This window comes from Palaemon carinicauda, chromosome 43 (assembly GCF_036898095.1).
Source record: "Palaemon carinicauda isolate YSFRI2023 chromosome 43, ASM3689809v2, whole genome shotgun sequence".
Classification (NCBI taxonomy): domain Eukaryota; kingdom Metazoa; phylum Arthropoda; class Malacostraca; order Decapoda; family Palaemonidae; genus Palaemon; species Palaemon carinicauda.
Window position 1 is genome coordinate 39,543,687 of NC_090767.1, and position 24,557 is coordinate 39,568,243.

The following is a 24,557-nucleotide window of genomic DNA, read 5'->3' on the forward strand; positions in this document are numbered from 1 at the left end:
CAAGTTTTGAAATCTAGCCTGTGATTGGTGTTTTGACCGTTTCTCCAACCTGCAGCATCTTTTCGCAGCCACTTCCTTCGCCGCTCTCACGCCGGGTAGATGCTGCTACGTTATTGTGAACTTTAATCTGTGCTGTGCGTGACTGTTTTAAGTTGAACTTTTTGTTGAACTTTTTGTTGAACTTTCTGTTTAACCCCTACTGTACAATGGCTCCCAAGCGTTCTGCTTCTGCTAAGGCTGGTAGTGAGCCTAAACACCACCGAAAGATGACGACGATTGCTGAGGAGGGGACGCTTCTCGATATGTTAAAAGAAGGCAGAAGTTACGCGGCTGCAGCCTGCCATTTTGGAGTGAACGAATCCACCGTTCGCTACATCAAGAAGGACGAGGCGAACATTAGAAAGACGGTTACCATCACCATATCAGCGAAGCGAGTCGTTACCACGCGTAATAAAACGATCGTACGTATGGAAGGTGCTTTAGCAGTCTGGATTGCCGACTGCCGGAAGAAGAACATAGCCTTGGATACGAACACCATCCGAACCAAGGCTTTGGGCTTGTATGAGAATTTTGCGGCAAAGGAACCTCAAGACGACGATGGCGACCATGCTGAAGAACAAGATGATGTAGATGAACCTCAACCAGGGATATCCACTGATTCCCAGCCTCAGAAACAACGTTTTTCCGCCAGCAAAGGATGGTTCGCGAAGTTTCAGAAACACTTCGGCCTGAAAAGCGTTTCCCAGCATGGCGAGGCAATTTTGATCCGTAACTTCGGGACAAGGATTGGCTCTGAGGGTCGGGCCTTTCTGGGAAGCAGGCGCGGGGTGCGGGGTGTCTCAGGGGGCAGGACTGGGCGAGGTCTTGTCGGTTGGCTTCGGCTGGCCAGCGGACCGAGCTCGGATCTCGCTGACCGGGTGCCCTTCCGCGGAACGGGCAAGGTTCTGCAAAGTATAATCGCGTCGAGAATTGGGGCGGAGCGCGGCTCTCGGGCCGTGCGAGGCCCCAGACGGAGACGTGTATATATTACTAAGTCTGGCAGCCTAGCGACCAGCTCAGAACTGGCACGGACACGGGGAATCCGACTGTTTAATTCACTCATGCTGGCGAAAAAGGGGGTAAGTCCAAAAATGGCCTAAATGAGTTATGACTGCCAAAATGTTGCTAAAACGGGCTACTACGCTGGAAAAAAAGGGGGTAAGTGTACTGTGAATATGTTAGTCAGTACGTCAAAGTCTTTTTATGGGATAACTACATGCAGCATCATTCTGTTGGCGAAAAAGGGGGTAAGTAGAACATACCCCTTTTTAACCACATTTTCATTAAAATTCATAGCATTATATTGGCGAACAAAGAGGTAAGTGATACATACCCCCTTTTTAACTACATTTTCAATATAGGTCAAAGTAAGCAAACTTATTAATATTTAGGTAATTATTCACTTTTTATCTATAACTCTGCAATTTCAGTTCTAATCTAGTCATAAAACTCATACTCTTCTTCTTCATTTAATATGCCAGTATTAATCCCACTAGGCCTAGCAGCTAATGCACTCCACGAATGTGTATTATTGTTGCCCGAGACAGGGCCCAAACGCGTTCCCTCTACCTAAGTGCGGCTTGGCACATCCGCACGCACTAGATAGAGAGAGATATGACGTGTTGTAAGCTGTGTCGTCGTTCTGAACGCGTATTAACCAGTGTTGATTACAACTCGCCTTTGATTGCAGGAGTGTAGTAATTTATAAGATTCTAATATTATGAACTTGTGTATAGATGTAAATTGAAAACGGTTTTGGTGATGGATGCATCTAAATCACGTGCTCGTCAAATTCTTGACAAAGCATTACACAAAAATGCAGAGAAAAGAAGAAAAATGGACCTGGAAAACCGCCAAAGTAATGTCAAACACTGGCTTATTGCTATTAACTTTGGAGAGGAAAGAAATAAAGGTACGTTATTGATGTTCCTGGGATGCCTGCAGTTTAGTGGGACACCTCTAATTCCAAGCAGTGATTTCCTTTTGATGGGAAATCTACTTGTAGTGCAATTTTTTTATGTGTTTTAAATGATTTTAATAGTTATTTCTATCGGAAATGAAAGTATGGTAACACGTCATATTTGTTAGTGTTTGTGGTTTGAGATGTTCATTATTCAGACGAAAAGGGATATGTCATTTCTTAGATTTTGTATAAATAGCATCAACTTTGTTTATCAACTAGTGGTAAACAATAGTAGGAACTTTGTTTATGAGCCTACCAATTTTAGTTAGGCTTAAAATTCGCCTTACAAAATGAGCTTCTGCCTTCACGGCAGCTGTATTGTGAAGAGCCAATATTTCATTGTAACTAGAATTTTTTATGTACTTTTGCTCATAGAATTTGAAAATCACAATCGTTTGTCAGAGAAATGGTTAGATTTTTAGTTAAAAGCATCCAAAAATGAGTTTTTCACTATTTTATAGGTACTGACAAAACACGAACTTTGTAGAAATTATATTTTTGCAATGTATGTTGTCATTTGTCATTTTCATGATTTTTCAATGTAATTGTGTGGATGGCAGGAGCACGGTTGTTCAGTAAAACAAAACAATATAAAATTAATTTTAAAACCAAGTATAATGTTAAAGTTATTGTTGATATTATTACAGTCTGAATACTTTTATAACAGATTATGATGAGACGCCTGATAATTTCTATGATGATGATGATAGTGTAAAAGATCCAAATTTTGAAGTTACTGATGAAACCTGCAGTGTATCGTCTTCGTCCACAATTTCTCGTGAAAATAACAGTAAGCATGAGATTAGACTTAAGGGCAATCAAGAAGCAGAACATCCAAGAGAGGAAGAGGGCAGTCAAAAAGCTGAAAATCAGAGAGATGAACAACCTTGCCAAACTCCAATGAAAAGGTACTCAAGAAGAGCACAAAAAGAGAGAAAAGAGTGTCAACAGACCGGTAAATCGTATACGAATGAATGAATGATTTAAAGTTTTCAGGCATCCTGACATCTAAGGTCACTGACGCCGGTAACATTTAATTTATGTATACAAAAGTAAAAAATGAAATAAAATAAAAAATTAAAGAGTATTCAATTAAAATAATAAATATTGAATGTCATAAAAGTTAAATATTTTTCAGAAGACCTGCTTCTGAAAGAAATCTAAAAATGCCACTTGCATGGTAGGACACATCATTTCCAAGAATCTTGGCAAGGATGAACCTGCCACCCTCACCTCAAGCCTCAAACAAATATCTATTCCGCAAGATGTTGTAATTGGGGCATTCGGTCAACAAATGCCTTACTGTTAGAGGTACTAAACAGTTGTCACAATACGGTTGGTGTTGGCCCTTCAGCAGAAACTCATGTGTCAACCGAGTGTGACCAATACGGAGACGACAAAGAGACGTCTCCCATTTTCGGGGCATCATATTATACCTCCAAGGAGATATATCATTTGTTACTTCCCTCATTTTATTGCCATCTTGACTATCCCATTGCTGTTGCCATTTATTGCAAACCAATTTCTTGATGTCAGGTAAGAAATCATTACAGGGAATGGGATACCTTCTTGGCAGCAACTCAGATGCAGCCTTCTTAGCCAGTGAATCTGCCTTCTCATTCCCGGACACACCTACATGTGCTGGAACCCAACAAAATTGAACTGTTATACCTCTCCGTCCAATAATGAAAAGCCATTCTAAAATCTTTAAAACTAGAGGGTTATTAGAATTTAAAACTTCCATAGCTTGAAGGACACTCCTTGCATCACTAAAAATTGTAAAATTACCCTCCTTCTCCAACGCTATTTTCTCAATAGCGGTTAATATGCCATACAGTTCGGCAGTAAATATGGAAGCGGTCAGAGGAAGTGCACCTCTACAATTAAAACCATTACTATGTACTCCAAATCCAACGCCAGCATCAGATTTGGAGCCATCAGTATAGATAAAAGTTGATCCTCTATGTTCTTTAACATGTTCATTAAAAAGAGACCTGGCTTCTATGTCTGACATATTCTTCTTATCTCCAATAAAATATTTACAAAAAGATATCTCTGGTAACTTCCATGGAGGCGTTGATGATACCTTGAATGGAAGTACCTTATTTCTAATTATATCCAGACTATTTAATAATCGTTTCACCCGAAAGCCATAAGGTTGAGGAGATTTTGGGTGCAACTCAAAGTATGATGCGTGTCTTACAAGGCTTGCAGTCTGAAAGGCTAGAGAGTTAGGGAGTCTTTGCAATCTAAACCAATACCGAAGAATGGAAGACATTTGGTAAAGGTCTAGAGGTAACTCTCCAGCATCAACAAGGAGACTTGGGATAGGCGAGGTTTTAAAAGCTCCAGTAGACAATCTAATACCTGCATGATGTATCGAATCTAATATTTTTAACCGGCTTGGGGTGGCTGAAGAATATACCTCACAACCATAACTAATTTTGGAAAAAATCAAGGCCTTGTATAATTTTAAAATAGTATTGCGGTCTGCCCCCCATGATGTATGGGACAATACTTTTAAGATATTCAGAGCTTCAACACATTTAGCTTTTAGCGCTTTTAGGTGAGAAACCCATGTAAGTCTACAGTCAAATATCAAACCTAAAAATTTGGTTTCTGATACACATGGTATCCGTTGACCTTTAATGTATATATCCGGGTCTGGATGTACTCCCCGGATACGACAAAAATGGACAATGGTAGTTTTACTTGTCGAGAACTTAAATCCATTCATGTCAGCCCCCTGGATAATTTTATCAATAGAGAGTTGGATTTTTCTCTCAACCATTGCCATTCTAGTGCCAGCAAATGATATTGAGAGATCATCCACAAATAGTGTTGAGAGAACATCCTGGGGAATGGCTGAGGATATCCCATTAATTGCTAGTGCAAAAAGGGTTACACTCAGCACATTACCCTGAGGAACTCCTTCTTCCTGGCACTTACTCTCTGATAGAGTTTCCCCCACTCTCACTTGAAAAACTCTACGTGAAAGAAATGCCTGAATAAATAGTGGCAGCTCTCCTCTCAATCCCAATTCATGAATGGTTTTAAGAATACCATATCTCCATGTGGTATCATATGCCTTTTCAAGGTCAAAAAATACTGTAACATGGTGCTGTTTGGAAGCAAAGGCTTCACAAATAGAAGACTCAAGTCGTATCAACACATCAGTCGTTGAGTGCATTTTTCGGAATCCACATTGAATCGGTGATAAAATACCTTTCTTTTCAAGGTACCATATCAGTCTTGCATTGACCATCTTCTCCATGATTTTACATAAACAAGATGTCAATGCAATAGGACGATAGTTTGCTGCTAAAAACTTGTCTTTACCGGGTTTTAAAAAGGCTAAAATAATGGCTAGTTCCCAAACACTTGGGTAGCTATGATCATGCCATATTCTATTAATAATGCTTAAAATAAATAGCTTTGTATTAAAATGTACATGTCTAATCATTGCATATGGAATTCCATCGGGTCCAGGGGCTGTATCGTTGCAATGAGAAAGTGCAGAATCAAATTCTCTTTCAGTGAAAGGAGAATTATACGACTCTTCCCTTCTTGTTCCAAAATTTAAAATTTTCTTTTCTTCAGTGCTCCTATACTGGTGACCAGGGGCTCTTTCTCACTTGCTGGATACATTTGAAAAATGATTAGCCAGGGCATTGCTAACTTCATTTGCTTCAGTTACATACTGGCCATTCACCTTCAACACTGGTGGTGGGTTGGGGGTGAATTTGCCAGCTATCTTTTTTACTTTCCTCCACACAGAAGATGGTGGTGTTCTACTGTTAATAGAGGAAACAAAAGACATCCATGACTGGCGCCTTGCTTCTTTCATGGCACGACGGAACTGTGCTCTACATTTCTTGTACATTATTAAATTCTCATCAGTTCTGCGTCTACGCAATCGTGGTAGAGATCTTCTTGTGGCTCTGTGCAGGGCAGTTAGTTCTGAAGACCACCACAGGACTGGTCGTCGTTTGAATAACCCTGTTGTTTTGGGAATTGAATTGACTCCTGCTATATGAAGAGTTCCATTCAGTAGGTCTATGGCATCATCAACACTTTCAAACTGTTCTGCTCTCCCTTCGATTTCACTTAGCTCGGAAAATTTAACCCAGTCTGCCTTGTCTAGATTCCAACGTGGCGATCTTTGCAAAGGCGGACCCTTGTTGGTGTTTATAAAGATTGGTGCATGATCACTAGTATGCCAATCATCTAATGTCCTCCAATCAAAATCAAGAAGGCAGTTAGAGCTTGCAATTGAAAGGTCAATGCATGACAAAGTACCTGTCTGAACATGGAAGTGTGTGGGCTCTCCTGTATTAAGGAGTCCCACATCCTCATTCTCCACAATTGATGAGATAATATTGCCCCTTGTGTTGGCCAAAACATCACCCCATAAAGGATGTCTACCATTCATATCTCCCAGTAAGAGAAAAGGTTGAGGGAGTTGTTGAATATTATCATTTGGAGGTAAGTACAGAGAGCATATTGTATATTTTCTCCCTATATCAATTTGTACAACAACTGCCTGCAGGGTTGTACGTATAGACATGGGTATTTGGGGAACATCTCGACGAATGTACATGAGACTTCCGCCATGGCTCCCTGCTTGTTGATTATATGGTGTTCTATAGCTAACATACTCTCGAGGACTAGGAGTGTTAGAATCAAGCATACTTTCCTGTAGACATACAATTATGGGGGAATGCTCATGAATTAGGAGCTTAAGTTCTTCATATTTCGCCTTAAAACCCTGTCAGTTCCATTGCAAAATGGAGGAGAAAACTATGGATTATTTCTGGAAGACATCTTGGATGAGGTCTTCCCATTAGAAGTTTTTAATGTAACATTATTACCAGTAGGTTTCTTCAGAGGTGGTCTTGTTATGTTGGGTTTAACGTTGGTGATTTTCTTTGTATTCTTTCTATCTATTTGTTGAGGTGGATGGTGGACCTCAACTTGAATTTCTGATTTATTCAGTCCATCTTCTGGTTCATTAGAAACATCAACAGACAAAACATCAAATTTATTTGATGTCATAACCTTAACGTTTCTAATGGAGGATGGAGAGAGAGATGGAGGTCTCTCTCTTTTGCGATTAATAGATGGTGGGATTCGAGGTTTTTGCACCTTTCCCACAACAGGTGCATCAGGTAAGTTAGTCCTAAGTGGAACCTCCATCAGATCAGGCAAGGACATGGCTTGAGAGAGGTTTGTATTACTTTTTGTAATGGCGGCTGAAGGCTGTACAGATATGGGCAATGACCTAGTGTTAATACACCGTGGTACAGCCTCAGGAGGTGATAAGGTTACCTCGTTATTTGACATTTTGTCAAATAGTATACTTTTTTTTGAGCTATTGGCAGTGCTAGGTTGGTTTGATTTTAGTGCCTTAGCATATGTATTTGATTTATTTAATAGTCTTTTGGCATGGGTCACACTTATGTGTTCTAAGTTTGATTTGTTGAGGGCAGCTTCCTCCAACTTATATAGCTCGCAGATCTTGTCTGTGGATTTGTGATTCGAGCTGCAATTTAAACACCTGGCTCCAAGTGCACACTCTCCATGGTAAGATTTGGAGCAAGTACCACACATCTTCTCATTTTTGCAAACTTTGGACGGGTGCCCAAATTTGAAACAATTAAAGCATTGGAATGGCTTCTGCTTGAAGGGTCTTACTTTAATCCTTTCGTTCTCGATAATAATATGAAAAGGTACATCAGCATCCTGGAACGTAAGGATTATCATTGATGTACCTGGGACTTTATGAACTTTCCAAACATTTAATGGACACATGGCCAGTATCTCCTCCTCTGTAAAATCATATAGATCTCTGTTAAAAACTACGCCCCTTCCGTAGCTAAAATTTAGGTGGGGTTTGACATCTAACTTAATGTCATCATTATTTATTTTCATATTGGACAATATTACCGACTGTGTACTGGATTTGGCATGGATAAGGAAACTATTTTTTCCGAAACGAGATATATCGCCTGGTGCAATAGTTCCTACTTTTTTCTGAATCAATTTGCATATTTTAAAATAATTCCCTGTAACCCCCTTTGATTCAGCTATAAGCCACATCGGTGGTTTTGGATTTCTCTGGGAGGGCATGACTAAATCTGCGACTTTTTCCAACCAATCGGCAGGCCTGTACACATCTAAATCTTTTGGTACCTTATCGCAGAGAGCAGCCGCGACATTCAAGTTATTAATTTTAATATTATTCAAATTACTTATTGCACTAAATGCTTCGTCATAACTACTATAAGATATCCATGAATCCCAAGTTTCAGCTTCAAGTTTCATCCTTATTTCTTTTATGCATCCATAGCATTCAAATGCTTTACATAGATCGTCATAATTTGTTTCTATTGAAATTTGTGTAACATGGAGGATTCGAAGTTTCCTCGTGTTACCCAAATTACTCGATTTAGAAATATCAGTAGAATGGTCCTTTCCAGTTCCGAGGTCATCAACAGAGCTATCCCTTATCACATTAGCAGAGGTCGTCAACAGTGCCGGGGGAGAGTCAGCGTATCCAGGGGATGGGGGTTCATTCCTTAAAGAATCCATTATACAGTACTAAAGAGAGGGAAAAGAGTTAATTTGATGTACCTGCTCGAGAATGTTAGGCCATCACGCGTCGGAAAGGAAATTTGCACTCTCCACTATCGGCACAATGAGAGTATACTTCCCAGATGGTCCACTCCATACCCTACCCGAAAGATAGCATCAAAACAGATATAGAGGCACAGGTGTAAGCTGAACCCGCCTGTTAGGACTGAGACCAAGAAATTATGGAATCATCCTCCCCATATCTATAATGACGGGCTTCCGGCCAAAAGCCGAGAGTCCTACCCCAAGCATTGGATCCCCCTGGATTCCGAAGACCCAACACTTGGAATAGTTCCGCCAAAAAGGTCCAAACCATCTTCGGGATGGCTGAGATCATTCTATACACTCACATATAGCTTTGAGCACAAACACCTCCCAACCGCAACACCTTTCACATTCATCAAAGCAGGCAGCAATACCGGATGCAGAAACATCCGCCCAAGTGGCAATAACAGATGTAAAAACATCCATGCCATAAAGAGAAAAAAAAAAATAATAACCATACATATATATGTAAAAATATACACATATACATATTGAAAATTTTACTCATAGGGTTGGGACAGCATCAGGAAAGAAAGTTTATAATATTAGGAGAAGGTTGAAGCAATATAAAAAGGAAGAAAAAGATAAGAAAGAAAGAAATTTAGATTCGAACTGGGGGAGCAATTTCCCCAAGTTCGAGAGCCCTCTTGCCCGTCACGAAGTTTCAGCACGGGAATAAAATGCCGTGCTGAAGCTCAATGACTTCATCAAGGCATTCTCTCATTAAGAGGGGAGTGTTAGAATCAAGCATACTTTCCTGTAGACATACAATTATGGGGGAATAATCATGAATTAGGAGCAAGTTCTTCATATTTCGCCCTCAAACCCTGACAGTTCCATTGCAAAATGGAGGAGAAAACTATGGATTATTTCTGGAAGACATCTTGGATGAGGTCTTCCCATTAGCAGTTATTAATTTAACATTATTACCAGTAGGTTTCTTCAGAGGTGGTCTTGTTATGTTGGGTTTAACGTTGGTGTTTTTCTTTGTATTCTTTTTATCTATTTGTTGAGGTGGATGGTGGACCTCAACTTGAATTTCTGATTTATTCAGTCCATCTTCTGGTTCATTAGAAACATCAACAGACAAAACATCAAATTTATTTGATGTCATAACCTTAACGTTTCTAATGGAGGGTGGAGAGAGAGATGGGGGTCTCTCTCTTTTGCGATTAATAGATGGTGGGATTCGAGGTTTTTGCACCTTTCCCACAACAGGTGCATCAGGTAAGTTAGTCTTAAGTGGAACCTCCATCAGATCAGGCAAGGACATGGCCTGAGAGAGGTTTGTATTACTTTTTGTAATGGCGGCTGAAGGCTGTACAGCAATGGGCAATGACCTAGTGTTAATACACCGTGGTAAAGCCTCAGGAGGTGATATGGATGCCTCGTTATTTGACGTTTTGTCAGATAGTATACTTTTTTTTGAGCTATTGGCAGTGCTAGGTTGGTTTGATTTTAGTGCCTTAGCATATGTATTTGATTTATTTAATAGTCTTTTGGCATGGGTTACACTTATATGTTCTAAATTTGATTTGTTGAGGGCAGCTTCCTCCAACTTATATAGCTCACAGATCTTGTCTGTGGATTTGTGATTCGAGCTGCAATTTAAACACCTGGCTCCAAGTGCACACTCTCCATGGTAAGATTTGGAGCAAACACCACACATCTCATTTTTGCAAACTTTGGACAGGGGCCCAAATTTAAAACAATTAAAGCATTGCAATGGCTTCTGCTTGAAGGGTCTTACTTTAATCCTTTCGTTCTCGATAATAATATGAAAAGGTACATCAGCATCCTGGAACGTAAGGATTATCATTGATGTACCTGGGACTTTATGAACTTTCCAAACATTTAATGGACACATGGCCGGTATCTCCTCCTCTGTAAAATCATATAGATCTCTGTTAAAAACTACGCCCCTTCCGTAGCTAAAATTTAGGTGGGGTTTGACATCTAACTTAATGTCATCATTATCTATTTTCATATTGGACAATATTACCGACTGTGTACTGGATTTGGCATGGATAAGGAAACTATTTTTTCCGAAACGAGATATATCGCCTGGTGCCATAGTTCCTACTTTTTTCCGAATCAATTTGCCTATTTTGAAATAATTCCCTGTAACCCCCTTTGATTCAGCTATAAGCCACATCGGTGGTTTTGGATTTCTCTGGGAGGGCATGACCAAATCTGCGTCTTTTTCCAACCAATCGGCAGGCCTGTACACATCTAAATCTTTTGGTACCTTATCGCAGAGAGCAGCCGCGACATTCAAGTTATTAATTTTATTATTCTTCAAATTACTTATTGCACTAAATGCTTCGTCATAACTACTATAAGATATCCATGAATCCCAAGTTTCAGCTTCAAGTTTCATCCTTATTTCTTTTATGCATCCATAGCATTCAAATGCTTTACATAGATCATCATAATTTGTTTCTATTGAAATTTGTGTAACATGGAGGATTCGAAGTTTCCTCGTGTTACCCAAATTACTCGATTTAGAAATATCAGTAGAATGGTCCTTACCCGTTCCGAGGTCATCAACAGAGCTATCCCTTATCACATTAGCAGAGGTCGTCAACAGTGCCGGGGGAGAGTCAGCGTATCCAGGGGATGGGGGTTCGTTCCTTAAAGAATCCATTATACTAAAGAGAGAGAGAAGAGTTAGTTTGATGTACCTGCTCGAGAATGTTAGGCCATCACGTGTCGGAAAGGAAATTTGCGCTCTCCACTATCGGCACAATGAGAGTATACTTCCCAGATGGTCCACTCCATACCCTACCCGAAGGATAGCATCAAAACAGATATAGAGGCACAGGTGTAAGCTGAACCCGCCTGTTAGGACCGAGACCAAGAAATTATGGAATCATCCTCCCCATATCTATAATGACGGGCTTCCGGCCAAAAGCCGAGAGTCCTACCCCAAGCATTGGATCCCCCTGGATTCCGAAGACCCAACACTTGAGAATAGTTCCGCCAAAAAGGTCCAAACCATCTTTGGGACGGCTGAAATCATCCAATACTCTCACATATAGCTTTGAATGCAAACACCTCCCAACCGTGATACCTCCTCCCACTCATCAAAGCAGGCAGCAATAAAGGATGTATGAACATCCCCGCCGGGGCTACAATGGATGTAAAAACATCCAAGCCATAGAAAATAAAAAAAAAAAAAAATAATAATAAATATATATGTACATAATATATACACACATAATGAGGGAAATTTTTCTCATAGAGTTTGGAAAGCAAGACTAAAGAAAGTTTGTGAAATTAGGATAAGGTCGAAGTAATATTGAGAAAAAGAAAAAGGTAAAAGAGAAATTTAGATTCAAACTGGGGGAGCAATTTCCCCAAGTTCGAGAGCCCTCTTGCCCGTCACCAAGTTTCAGCACGGGAATGAAATGCCGTGCTGAAGCTCAATGACTTCATCAAGGCATTCTCTCATTAAGAGAGCAAGTTTTGAAATCTAGCCTGTGATTGGTGTTTTGACCGCTTCTCCAACCTGCAGCATCTTTACGCGGCCACTTCGTTCGCCGCTCTCTCGCCGGGTAGATGCTGCTACGTTATTGTGAACTTTTATCTGTGCTGTGCGTGACTGTTTTAAGTTGAACTTTTTGTTGAACTTTCTGTTTAACCCCTACTGTACAATGGCTCCCAAGCGTTCTGCTTCTGCTAAGGCTGGTAGTGAGCCTAAACACCACCGAAAGATGATGACGATTGCTGAGAAGGGGACGCTTCTTGATATGTTAAAAGAAGGCAGAAGTTACGCAGCCGCAGCCCGTCATTTTGAAGTGAACAAATCCACCGTTCGCTACATCAAGAAGGACGAGGCGAACATTAGAAAGACGGCTACCATCACCTTTAGCAGATCAGCGAAGCGAGTCGTTACCACGCGTAATAAAACGATCGTACGTATGGAAGGTGCTTTAGCAGTCTGGATTGCCGACTACCGGAAAAAGAACATAGCCTTGGATACGAACACCATCCAAACCAAGGCTTTGGGCTTGTATGAGAATTTTGCAGCAAAGGAACCTCAAGACGACGATGGTGACCATGCTGAAGATGATGATGATGTAGATGAACCTCAACCAGGGACATTCACTGATTCGCACCCTCAGAAACAACGTTTTTCCGCCAGCAAAGGATGGTTCGTGAAGTTTCAGAAACGCTTCGGCCTGAAAAGCGTTTCCCTGCATGGCGAGGCAATTTTGATCCGTAACTTCGGGACAAGAATTGGCTCTGAGGGTCGGGCCAGTCGGGCCTTTCTGGGAAGCGGGTGCGGGGTGTCTCGGGGGGCAGGACTGGGCGAGGTCTTGTCGGTTGGCTTCGGCTGGCCGGCGGACCGAGCTCGGACCTCGCTGACTGGGTGACCTTCCGCGGAACGGGCAAGGTTCTGCAAAGTATAATCGGGTCGGGACCTGCGGCGGAGCGCGGCTCTCGGGCCGTGCAAGGCCCCAGACGGAGACGTGTATATATTACTCCGGCTGGCAACCTAGCGACCAGCTCAGAACTCGCACGGACACGGGGAATCAGACTGTTTAATCGAAACAAAGCATCCCGATGGTTATGGCTGATGAAGACGCGATGTGATTTCTGCCCAGTGCTCTGAATATCAAAGTGAAGAGATTCAACCAAGCGCGGGTGAACGGCGGGAGTAACTATGACTGGTAAAGAAGATGTATATGCAGAATCCAAGCCACTAAAGTCGTAGATTACTAGCGACCCACCTCCTTGTGGTACCTGCCGGAAACCCATTTATGGGTCCAACGGGTCCCATGGAGGACTCAACCCGCCCAGCCTCTCCTTCGGGAGGAGCTGTGGGTCGCTCCACCCCCATTGATGGGATAAACCTGCGAAATGGTCAACAAAATGCCAGCAGTGGCACTCAAAACCTGAGTGCTGCTGTCGCCGGATCTCTTACTGGCCGAGAGATAGGGCTTTCCAACAATGCCCAGAACATGACCGATGAAACAATTCAAAGTCCCATTTGCCCCAGTTGTAAGAGGGTGTTTAAGACTTATGCTGGTAGACGTCTGCATGAGAGACGGGCTCATGCCCAGCAATTCCATGAAGGGAATGTATTGCGCATTGAGAACAGACGCACCACTCCCTGGCCCCTGAAGAGCTCAGGTTGATGGCTCAGTTCGAAGTGTCTAACTTGGGCCATCCCTTTATGAATAAGAAAATAAAGGAGTGCTTATTCACAGGAAGATCCGTGGACAGCATAAAGGCCAAGAGAAAGTCCAAACTCTATCAGGACTTACTCCAAATTGCCATTGGTAAGGTGAAGCAGGAGTACAAGGAGACTGACAATTCGATCAAGCCTTTGGGAGCCACCCTGACTGCCATGTGGGAGGCAGACTCGAGTGGACTTCCGACGATGAAAATTCCATGTATGAATTTGAAGTGGCTCATAACTCTGAACCCCACATACATATGGCAATTAAAGAAAAGGTCCTTCCATGGCGGACACTAGAAAGCATCCGCACAAAGAGAAGGACCAATAAGTACAGAGGAAAGGTTGCAGCATATGCCCGATGCACATCCTCCAAAGGTGAAACAGCTCCACCAAAGGAATGTCGGGTGACTCTATTCCCGGTCCTTGTGGAAGGCGATATGCTCCCATCCTCTAAAGGAAACGGGAACTACCGAGGATGGAATGGATGAATATCTAAACTCTATGGTTGGAGACACTCCCAACTGTGCTCCTGCCCATAGAGGATCTCCCCCGTCTAGCCCAGACGGGAGCGACCAATCTCCCTCAAGTAGTGAAAGTGAAGATAGCTCATCGGAAGAGGATGCCACGGGAGATGACATTGACTTACTGAGGGAAGAGATATTTGGTAGGATATTGAATAGGAATGGCATGAATAGAAATGGGAGACAAAATCAGGTTGGGAATTTGCCTCGATCAGTAAGGAAGAGGCGGGAATATGCCGCGACACAAAGACAGTGTGACAAAAACCGCAGTCGTGTCGCACAGAATGTTATCCTCGGGAAAGACCCGTTAGCTAGCCCTACCTTTCTGCTGGGTACGGTAGACTTGCGGACCTCCCTCTTTGAGAGGCCAAGTCAAGCTAGCACTATTAACTACGACCCACATGTCCATACGAGCACCATCATCGAACCCGTTACCATCAGTGACGTTAAATGGTGCAAAATTAAAACAAACCTCAAAACTTCGCCGGGCCCAGACAGCATAAAAGCAGCCGATTTTAGAGCGGCGGATGATGACAGAATAGCTCGACTTTATAACATGATATTGGCAAGTAAGATCGCCACAAGAGAATGGGCAAGAGGAAGGACTACCCTTCTGCCCAAAGTAGATGTCCTCAGGTGGCCGGGGACTTTAGACCGATCACAATAACGTCCGTGGTCACGCGGGGATTGCATAAAATCCTTACAAAGCGTTTAGCGGAGCGCATCCCATCCTCGGCCCATCAGAAAGGGTTCAAGGCCGAGGAGGGAGTAAGCAGCAATCTCCTGCTATTAAACCAACCGATTAGCGACACTAACAGAGAGTCAAAGTGTCTTTATATAACCTTCATAGACTTTAAAAAGGCCTTTGACTCCATTAGCCATCCAGCCCTCTTCGATACCTTGAGAGGGGCTGGCTTAAATGAGCATTTACTTCAGTACCTCAAAAATTTCTATCAAAGTATCAGCACAGAGGTTGCTGGATTGATTTAAAGTTTTCAGGCATCCTGACATATGAGGTCATTGATGCCGGTAACATTTAACTTATGTATACAAAAATAAAAAATAAATTAAATAAAAAATAAAAGAGTATTCAATTAAAATCATAAAAGTTGAATGTCATAAGTTAAATATTTTTCAGAAGACCTGCTTCTGAAATAAATCTAAAAATGCCACTTGCCTCGAGCCTCAAATAAATATCTATTCCGCAAGTTGTTATGATTGGGGCATTTGGTCAACAAATGCCTTACTGTTAGAGGTACTAAACAGTCGTCACAATACGGTTGGTGTTGGCCCTTCAGCAGAAACTCGTGTATCAACCGAGTGTGACCAATACGGAGACGACAAAGAGACGTCTCCCCTTTTCGGGGCATCATATTATACCTCCAAGGAGATATGTCATTTGTTATCTCTCGCATTTTATTGCCATCTTGACTATCCCATTGCTGTTGCCATTTATTGCAAACCAATTTCTTGATGTCAGGTAAGAAATCATCACTGGGAACGAGATACATTCTTGGCAGCAACTCGGATGCAGCCTCCTTAGCCAGTGAATCTGCCTTCTCATTCCCGGACACACCTACATGTGCTGGAACCCAACAAAATTGAACTGTTATACCTCTCCGTCCAATAATGATAAGCCATTCTAAAATCTTTAAAACTAGAGGGTTATTAGAATTAAAAACTTCCATAGCTTGAAGGACACTCCTTGCATCACTAAAAATTGTAAAATTACCCTCCTTCTCCAACGCTATTTTCTCAATAGCGGTTAATATGCCATACAGTTCGGCAGTAAATATGGAAGCGGTCAGAGGAAGTGCACCTCTACAATTAAAACTATTACTATGTACTCCAAATCCAACGCCAGCATCTGATTTGGAGCCATCAGTATAGATAAAAGTTGATCCTCTATGTTCTTTAACATGTTCATTAAAAAGAGACCTGGCTTCTATGTCTGACATATTCTTCTTATCTCCAATAAAATATTTACAAAAAGATATCTCCGGTAACTTCCATGGAGGCGTTGATGATACCTTGAATGGAAGTACCTTATTTCTAGTTATATCCAGACTATTTAATAATCGTTTCACCCGAAAGCCATAAGGTTGAGGAGATTTTGGGTGCAACTCAAAGTATGATGCGTGTCTTACAAGGCTTGCAGTCTGAAATGCTAGAGAGTTAGGGAGTCTTTGCAATCTAAACCAATACCGAAGAATGGAAGACATTCGGTAAAAGTCTAGAGGTAACTCTCCAGCATCAACAAGGAGACTTGGGATAGGCGAGGTTTTAAAAGCTCCAGTAGACAATCTAATACCTGCATGATGTATCGAGTCTAATATTTTTAACCGGCTTGGGGTGGCTGAGGAATATACCTCACAACCATAACTAATTTTGGAAAAAATCAAGGCCTTGTATAATTTTAAAATAGTATTGCGGTCTGCCCCCACGATGTATGGGACAATACTTTTAAGATATTCAGAGCTTCAACACATTTAGCTTTTAATGCTTTTAAGTGAGAAACCCATGTCAGCCTACAATCAAATATCAAACCAAAAAATTTAGCTTCTCTTGCACATGGTATCCGTAGACTTTTAATGTATATATCCGGGTCTGGATGAATGAATGATTTAAAGTTTTCAGGCATCCTGACATCTAAGGTCATTGACGCCGGTAACATTTAATTTATGTATACAAAAATAAAAAATGAGATAAAATAAAAAATTAAAGAGTATTCAATTGAAATCATAAAAATTGAATGTCATAAAAGTTAAATATTTTTCAGAAGACCTGCTTCTGAAATAAATCTAAAAATGCCACTTGCATGGTAGGACACATCATTTCCAAGAATCTTGGCAAGGATGAACCTGCCACCCTCACCTCAAGCCTCAAACAAATATCTATTCCGCAAGTTGTTATAATTGGGGCATTCGGTCAACAAATGCCTTACTGTTAGAGGTACTAAAAAGTTGTCACAATACGGTTGGTGTTGGCCCTTCAGCAGAAACTCATGTGTCAACCGAGTGTGACCAATACGGAGACGACAAAGAGACGTCTCCCATTTTCGGGGCATCATATTATACCTCCAAGGAGATATAACATTTGTTACCTCTCGCATTTTATTCCCATCTAGGCTATCCCATTGCTGTTGCCATTTATTGCAAACCAATTTCTTGATGTCAGGTAAGAAATCATTACAGGCAATGGGATACCTTCTTGGCAGCAACTCGGATGCAGCATTCTTAGCCAGAAAATCTGCCTTCTCATTCCCACACACACCTACATGTGCTGGAACCCAACAAAAGTGAACTGTTATACCTCTCCGTCCAATAATAAAAAGCCATTCTAAAATCTTTAAAACTAGAGGGTTATTAGAATTAAAAACTTCTATAGCTTGAAGGACACTCCTTGCATCACTAAAAATTGTAAAATTACCCTCCTTCTCCAATGCTATTTTCTCAATAGCGGTTAATATGCCATACAGTTCCGCAGTAAATATGGAAGCAGTCAGAGGAAGTGCACCTCTACAATTAAAACTATTACTATGTACCCCAAATCCAATGCCAGCATCAGATTTGGAGCCATCAGTATAGATAAAAGTTGATCCTCTATGTTCTTTAACATGTTCATTAAAAAGAGACCTGGCTTCTAGGTCTGACATATTCTTCTTATCTCCTATAAAATATTTACAAAAAGATATCTCTGGTAGCTTCCATGGAGGCGTTGATGATACCTTACATCTAATTATATCCAGACTGTTTAATAATTGTTTCACCCGAAAGCCATAGGGTTGAGGAGATTTTGGGTGCATTTCAAAGTATGTTGGGTGCCTTATAAGTCTTGCAGTCTGGAAGGCTAAAGAATTAGGGAGTCTTTGCAATCTAAACCAATACCGAAGAATAGAAGACATCCGGTAAAGGTCTAGTGGTAACTCTCCAGCATCAACAAGGACACTTGGGATAGGTGATGTTCTGAATGCTCCCGTGGACAATCTAATACCTGCATGATGTATTGAATCTAATATTTTCAACCGGCTTGGGGTGGCTGAAGAGTATATTTCACAACCATAACTAATTTTGGAAAAAATCAAGGCCTTGTATAATTTTAAAATAGTATTGCGGTCTGCCCCCCATGATGTATGGGACAATACTTTTAAAATATTCAGAGCTTCAATACATTTAGCTTTTAGCGCTTTTAGGTGAGAAACCCATGTAAGTCTACAATCAAATATCAAACCTTAAAATTTGGCTTCCAATACACATGGGATCCGTTGACCTTTAATGTATATATCCGGGTCTGGATGTGCTCCCCGGATACGACAGAAATGTACGATAGTAGTTTTACTTGTCGAGAACTTAAATCCATTCATATCGGCCCACTGGATAATTTTGTCAATCGAGTGCTGTAGTTTTCTCTCAACCATTGCCATTCTGGCTCCAGCAAAGGATATGGGGAGATCATCCACAAATAATGTTGAGAGAACATCCTGGGGAATTGCTGAGGATATCCCATTAATTGCTAGTGCAAAAAGGGTTACACTCAGCACACTACCCTGAGGAACTCCTTCTTCCTGGCACTTACTCTCTGATAGAGCTTCCCCCACTCTCACTTGAAAAACTCTATGTGAAAGAAATGCCTGAATAAATAGTGGCAGCTCTCCTCTCAATCCGATTTCATGAATGGTTTTAAGTATACCATATCTCCATGTGGTATCATATGCCTTTTCAAGGTCAAAAAATACTGTAACATGGTGCTGTTTGGAAGCAAAGGCTTCACAAATAGAAGACTCAAGTCGTATCAACACATCAGTCGTTGAGTGCATTTTTCGGAATCCACATTGAATCGGTGATAAAACACCTTTCTTTTCAAGGTACCATATCAGCCTTGCATTGACCATCTTCTCCATGATTTTACATAAACAAGATGTCAATGCAATAGGACGATAGTTTGCTGCTAAAAACTTGTCTTTACCGGGTTTTAAAAAGGCTAAAATAATGGCTAGTTCCCAAACACTTGGGTAACTATGATCATGCCATATTCTATTAATAATGCTTAAAATAAATAGCTTTGTATTAAAATGTACATGTTTAATCATTGCATATGGAATTCCATCGGGTCCAGGGGCTGTATCGTTGCAATGAGCAAGTGCGGAATCAAATTCTCTTTCAGTGAAAAGAGAATTATAAGACTCTTCTCTTCTTGTTCCAAAATTTAAAATTTTCTTTTCTTCAGTGCTCCTATACTGGTGACCAGGGGCTCCTACACACTTGCTGGATACATTTGAAAAATGACTAGCCGGGGCATTGCTAATATCATTTGCTTCAGTTACATAATGACCATTCACCTTCAACACTGGTGGTGGGTTGGGGGTGAGTTTGCCAGCTATCTTTTTTACTTTCCTCCACACAGCAGATGGTGGTGTTCTACTGTTAATGGAGGAAACAAAAGACATCCGTGACTGGCGCCTTGCTTCTTTCATGGCACGACGGAACTGTGCTCTACATTTCTTGTACATAATTAAATTCTCATCAGTTCGGAGTCTACGCAATCGTGTTAGAGATCTTCTTGGGGCTCTGTGGAGGGCAGTTAGTTCTGAAGACCACCACGGGACTGGTCGTCGTTTGAATAACCCTGTTGTTTTGGGAATTGAATTGACTCCTGCTGTATGGAGAGTTCCATTCAGTAAGTCTATGGCATCATCGATATTTTCAACCTGTTCAGCATCCCCCTCAATTTCACTTAGCTCACGAAACTTTTCCCAGTCCGCCTTGTCAAGATTCCATCGTGGCGATCTCTGTAAAGGTGGACCATTGTTGGTGTTTATAATGATTGGTGCATGATCACTAGTATGCCAATCGTCTAATGTCCTCCAATCAAAATCAAGAAGGCAGTTAGAGCTTGCAATTGAAAGGTCAATGCATGACAAGGTACCTGTCTGAACATGGAAGTGTGTGGGCTCTCCTATATTAAGGAGTCCCACATCCTCATTCTCCACAATTGATGAGATAATATTGCCCCTTGTGTTGGCCAAAACATCACCCCTTAAAGGATGTCTACCATTCATATCTCCCAGTAAGAGAAATGGTTGAGGGAGTTGTTGAATGACCTCTGCTAAGTCATCATATAAAATAATATCATTTGGAGGTAAGTACAGAGAGCAAATTGTATATTTTCTCCCTATATCAATTTGTACAACAACTGCCTGCAGGGTTGTACGTATAGACATAGGTATTTTGGGAACATCTCGACGAATGTATACAGTGAACCCTCGCTACTTCGCGGTTCGACCATCGCGGATTCACCACTTCGCGGATTTTTTTCATAACCCATGTCTATACATATATTGCGGATTTTCCGGAAATATCGAAAATACCGCGATGTGACCGATGGTGCGAGATTGGAGAAAGTAAGGAAAATTGAATCATGATTGATTTTCAATATAAATGAAACTTTGAGGAGCAACAAAGATATCATTTGTTAGAGAGATAGAGAGAGGTAAGGAATGGGAGGTAGTGAAAAGTAGCCCACAGAGAGAGAGAGAGAGAGAGAGAGAGAGAGAGAGAGAGAGAGAGAGAGAGAGAGAGAGAGAGAGAGAGGTAGAGAGAGAGAGGTAGAGAGAGAGAGAGAGAGAGAGAGAGAGAGAGAGAGAGAGAGAGAGAGAGAGAGAGAGAGAGAGAGAGAGGGGGGTTTAAATGTAATAAACAAAAAAATTTGATAGGTTATAACACATTGGTGCTTATGTAATATCAACTGTATACTGTAGACGGTTTGAATAAGTTAAGAAATGGTATAAATGATACTTTGTTAGTGTATTCGTACACACTCAAGAGCGGCAGCTAGATGACAGCTGATCTAATCACAGCTAAAAGTAAAAAAAAAAAAGTCAACAATACTCGATTTTTATAACACACCCGAAATTTAAAAACAAAAGTACACGCTTTCTTAATGTGCAATTAACTATTTAAAGAGTGGCAATTTTCTAGAATAAAATGATATTTCCCAAAAAATAGTGGTTTGCTGATGAAATCGGATGCCCTATTTTTAGCTATGATTGAAATGGATGTAGACTCGGCCTAATTATTTCGTTTCGTATTTAATTGACACTAAGAAAACTAATTTTAGTTTCTTCATCTAAATGTAAGTATTGTATAACACGGAGAGAGAGAGAGAGAGAGAGAGAGAGAGAGAGAGAGAGAGAGAGAGAGAGAGAGTGAATCAGCTGTTGTAAACAAATGGCGTGTTTTTGTTTCGTGAGAATTTCATCGCCACGACTTTAACAACAACATACTGTACTGAACTTTACAGTATTATACAGACTACTGTAATATGATAAAGTAAAATATTTGTAATCTATTTTATATGAAATGGGGCTATTTTTGTTTTGTTTAAAATTTACATTTACGTATGTAAAACAACTCTCTCTCTCTCTCTCTCTCTCTCTCTCTCTCTCTCTCTCTCTCTCTCTCTCTCTCTCTCTCTCTCGTAGATTGTTTTCCTGCTTTGCTACGTATGTATGATTTTATATAGATACGGTAAATAATATTTGTAATAACATATTTTATAAAAGCTTTTACTGTAATATCATTATTTATCACTTTCATCATGCGGGTTAAATTCCTTAGTTTGTTTACTGAGCGTACTTTATGACGCCGTCGTTTCAGGCGGCGTCATAAAGAAAAAAATTTCATTTGGAAGTCCTAAGAAAAATTAAGTAAAACATTAGTAATAACCAAATCAACATACTGTACTGAATAATCAATATAATTGATGCAAAAACTAACCTATAAAGAGATGTGTAAATGCGTCTGTTTCTTCATTAGGGTCAGAGATAAACGTAAACAAAACATTGGTTGCCATTTTTTATCGTGCTTTTTTGGCGTGTTTAGGAAACGCATGATATAAAGTCGCCTTTAATATTTGTGCCTGTTTTAGTTTAGGGTACTGTATTACATGCATTAAGTGTTCTGTACATTAAAGGGTAGTTTGTTAACAGTAATACGTACAAGGAAAGGTTTTAAAAGTCTGAAAATACATGTTAAATAAATAGGTAAATATGGTGTTACTACTTCGCGGATTTTCACCTATCGCGGCCGCGTCTGGAACCTATCTACCGCGATAAACGAGGGTTCACTGTACAAGACTTCCGCCATGGCTCCCTGCTTGTTGATTATATGGTGTTCTATAGCTAACATACTCTCGAGGACTAGGAGTGTTAGAATCAAGCATATTTTCCTGTAGACATACAATTATGGGGGAATGTTCATGAATTAGGAGCTTAAGTTCTTCATATTTCGCCCTCAAACCCTGACAGTTCCATTGCAAAATGGAGGAGAAAACTATGGATTATTTCTGGAAGACATCTTGGATGAGGTCTTCCCATTAGCAGTTTTTAATCTAACATTATTACCTGTAGGTTTCTTCAGAGGTGGTCTTGTTATAATGGGTTTTATGTTTGTGTTTTTCTTTGTATCCTTTTGATCTATTTTTTGAGGTGGATGGTGGACCTCAACTTGAATTTCTGATTTATTCAGTTTATCTTCTGGTCCATTAGAAACATCAACAGACAAAACATCAAATTTATTTGATGTCATAACCTTGACGTTTCTAATGGAGGGTGGAGAGAGGGATGGAGGTCTCTCTCTTTTCCTATTTATCAGTGGTGAGGATTTACCAGGTTTTTGCACCTTCCCTACCACAGGTGCACCTGGTAACTTTGTTTCGGGTGGAACTTCCATCAAATCAGGCAAGGACATGGCCTGAGAGAGGTTAGTACTATTGTTGGTAATGGGGGATGAAGTTTGTATAGAAGTGGGCAGTGTTGCAGTTTTAATACACAGTGGTAAAGCCTTGGAAGGCAATATGCTTACCTTGTCACGTAAAACTCTACTATCATTAGATGATGTATTTCCTTTTTGGGAATTACTGGCAGCACTATGTGGGTTCGATGTCTCCTGTGGTATATTTTCTCTTGATTTCAGTGCATTTGCATAGCTCTTTGGTTTTTTCAGTAGTCTTTTGGCATGTCCTACACTTATGTGTTCTACACTGGATTTGTTGAGGGCTGCTTCTTCAAACTTATAAATCTCGCAGCTCCTGTCAGTGGATTTATGGTTTGAATTGCAATTCAAACAGCTGGCTCAAGTGTACTCTCTCCATGATAGGGACTGGCACAGATGCTACACATTTTTTCATTTTTACAAACTTTAGAAGGATGTCCAAATTTGAAACATTTGAAGCATTGTAAGGGCTTTTGTTTAAAAGGTCGAACTTTTATTCTTTCATTTTCAATATCGATGTGGAAAGGCACATCAGCATCCTGGAAAGTAAGGATAATCATTGACGTCCCAGGAATCTTATGCACTTTCCACACTGTTAATGGGCACATGGCTAGTATTTCCTCTTCTGTAAATTTGTAAAGATCTTTATTGAAGACTACTCCCCTTCCGTAACTAAAGTTTAGGTGGGGTTTGACATCTAACATATCCTCATCACTGTTTGTCGTAAGGTTAGACAGTATTACTGATTGCGTGAATGATTTAGCATGGATTAGGAAGGTACTTTTCCCAAAAAGGAAATACATCATCTAATGATAGTAGAGTTTTACGTATCTTTCTCAAACCAGTCAGCAGGTCTATATACATCCAAACTGTTTGGTATCTTATCACAGAGGGCACCCATGACATTTAGGTTATTAATTTTGATATCTTTGATGTTACATATTGCATTGAATGCTTCTTCATGATTGTTATAAGTTATCCATGAATGCCATTTTTCATTTTCAAGTTTCATTCTAATTTCTTTTATCACTCCATAGCATCTAAATGCTTTATATATCATATCATAATCAGTATTTATTGGAATTTGGGTAACATGAAGGATTCTTAGTTTCCCTTTGTTACCCGACTTAATTGGTTTTGAAACATTAGTAGAGGGGTCCTTTTTTGTTCCTAAGTCGTCAACAGCATTTCCCTTAATTGAATTAGCAGAGGTCGTCAACAGTGCCGGGGGAGAGTCAGCAAATCCAGGGGATGGGGAGTCAGCATTTGAAGGGTCCATATTTAAGGGTGGGATTTTCATGTTTTTGTTGTTGTTTGGTTGGGGTACCTGCTTGAGAATTATAAGAAAGTATCATACGTTGGAAAGGAAATTTGTATTCTCCACTATCGGCACAATG

General features: G+C 40.5%; 1 protein-coding gene and 2 long non-coding RNA genes across 5 annotated transcripts in view; 1 reads left to right on the forward strand and 2 right to left on the reverse strand.

Moving 5' to 3' along the window:
- The window catches only part of LOC137633413 (uncharacterized), a 326,557-nt gene that overhangs the window by 190,614 nt on the left and 111,386 nt on the right, over positions 1–24,557 (reverse strand). The window lies entirely within an intron of this gene.
- Positions 1–24,557, reverse strand: part of LOC137633948 (uncharacterized) — a 238,936-nt gene that overhangs the window by 165,828 nt on the left and 48,551 nt on the right. The gene's annotated exons all lie outside the window — the stretch shown is intronic.
- On the forward strand, positions 1,801–2,980 carry LOC137633486 (uncharacterized). Its single transcript, XM_068365786.1, has 2 exons — positions 1,801–1,951; positions 2,670–2,980. The coding sequence occupies exons 1-2, from the start codon at positions 1,801–1,803 to the stop codon at positions 2,978–2,980; spliced, it is 462 nt and encodes a 153-aa protein (XP_068221887.1).

What these genes read in the sequence shown, in the direction of transcription:
- LOC137633486 (XM_068365786.1), top strand. Translation starts at nt 1,801, where the DNA reads ATGGATGCATCTAAATCACGTGCTCGTCAAATTCTTGACAAAGCATTA. An exon ending in TGGAGAGGAAAGAAATAAAG is followed by an intron (nt 1,952 to 2,669) that starts GTACGTTATTGA and finishes CTTTTATAACAG; the next exon opens with ATTATGATGAGACGCCTGAT.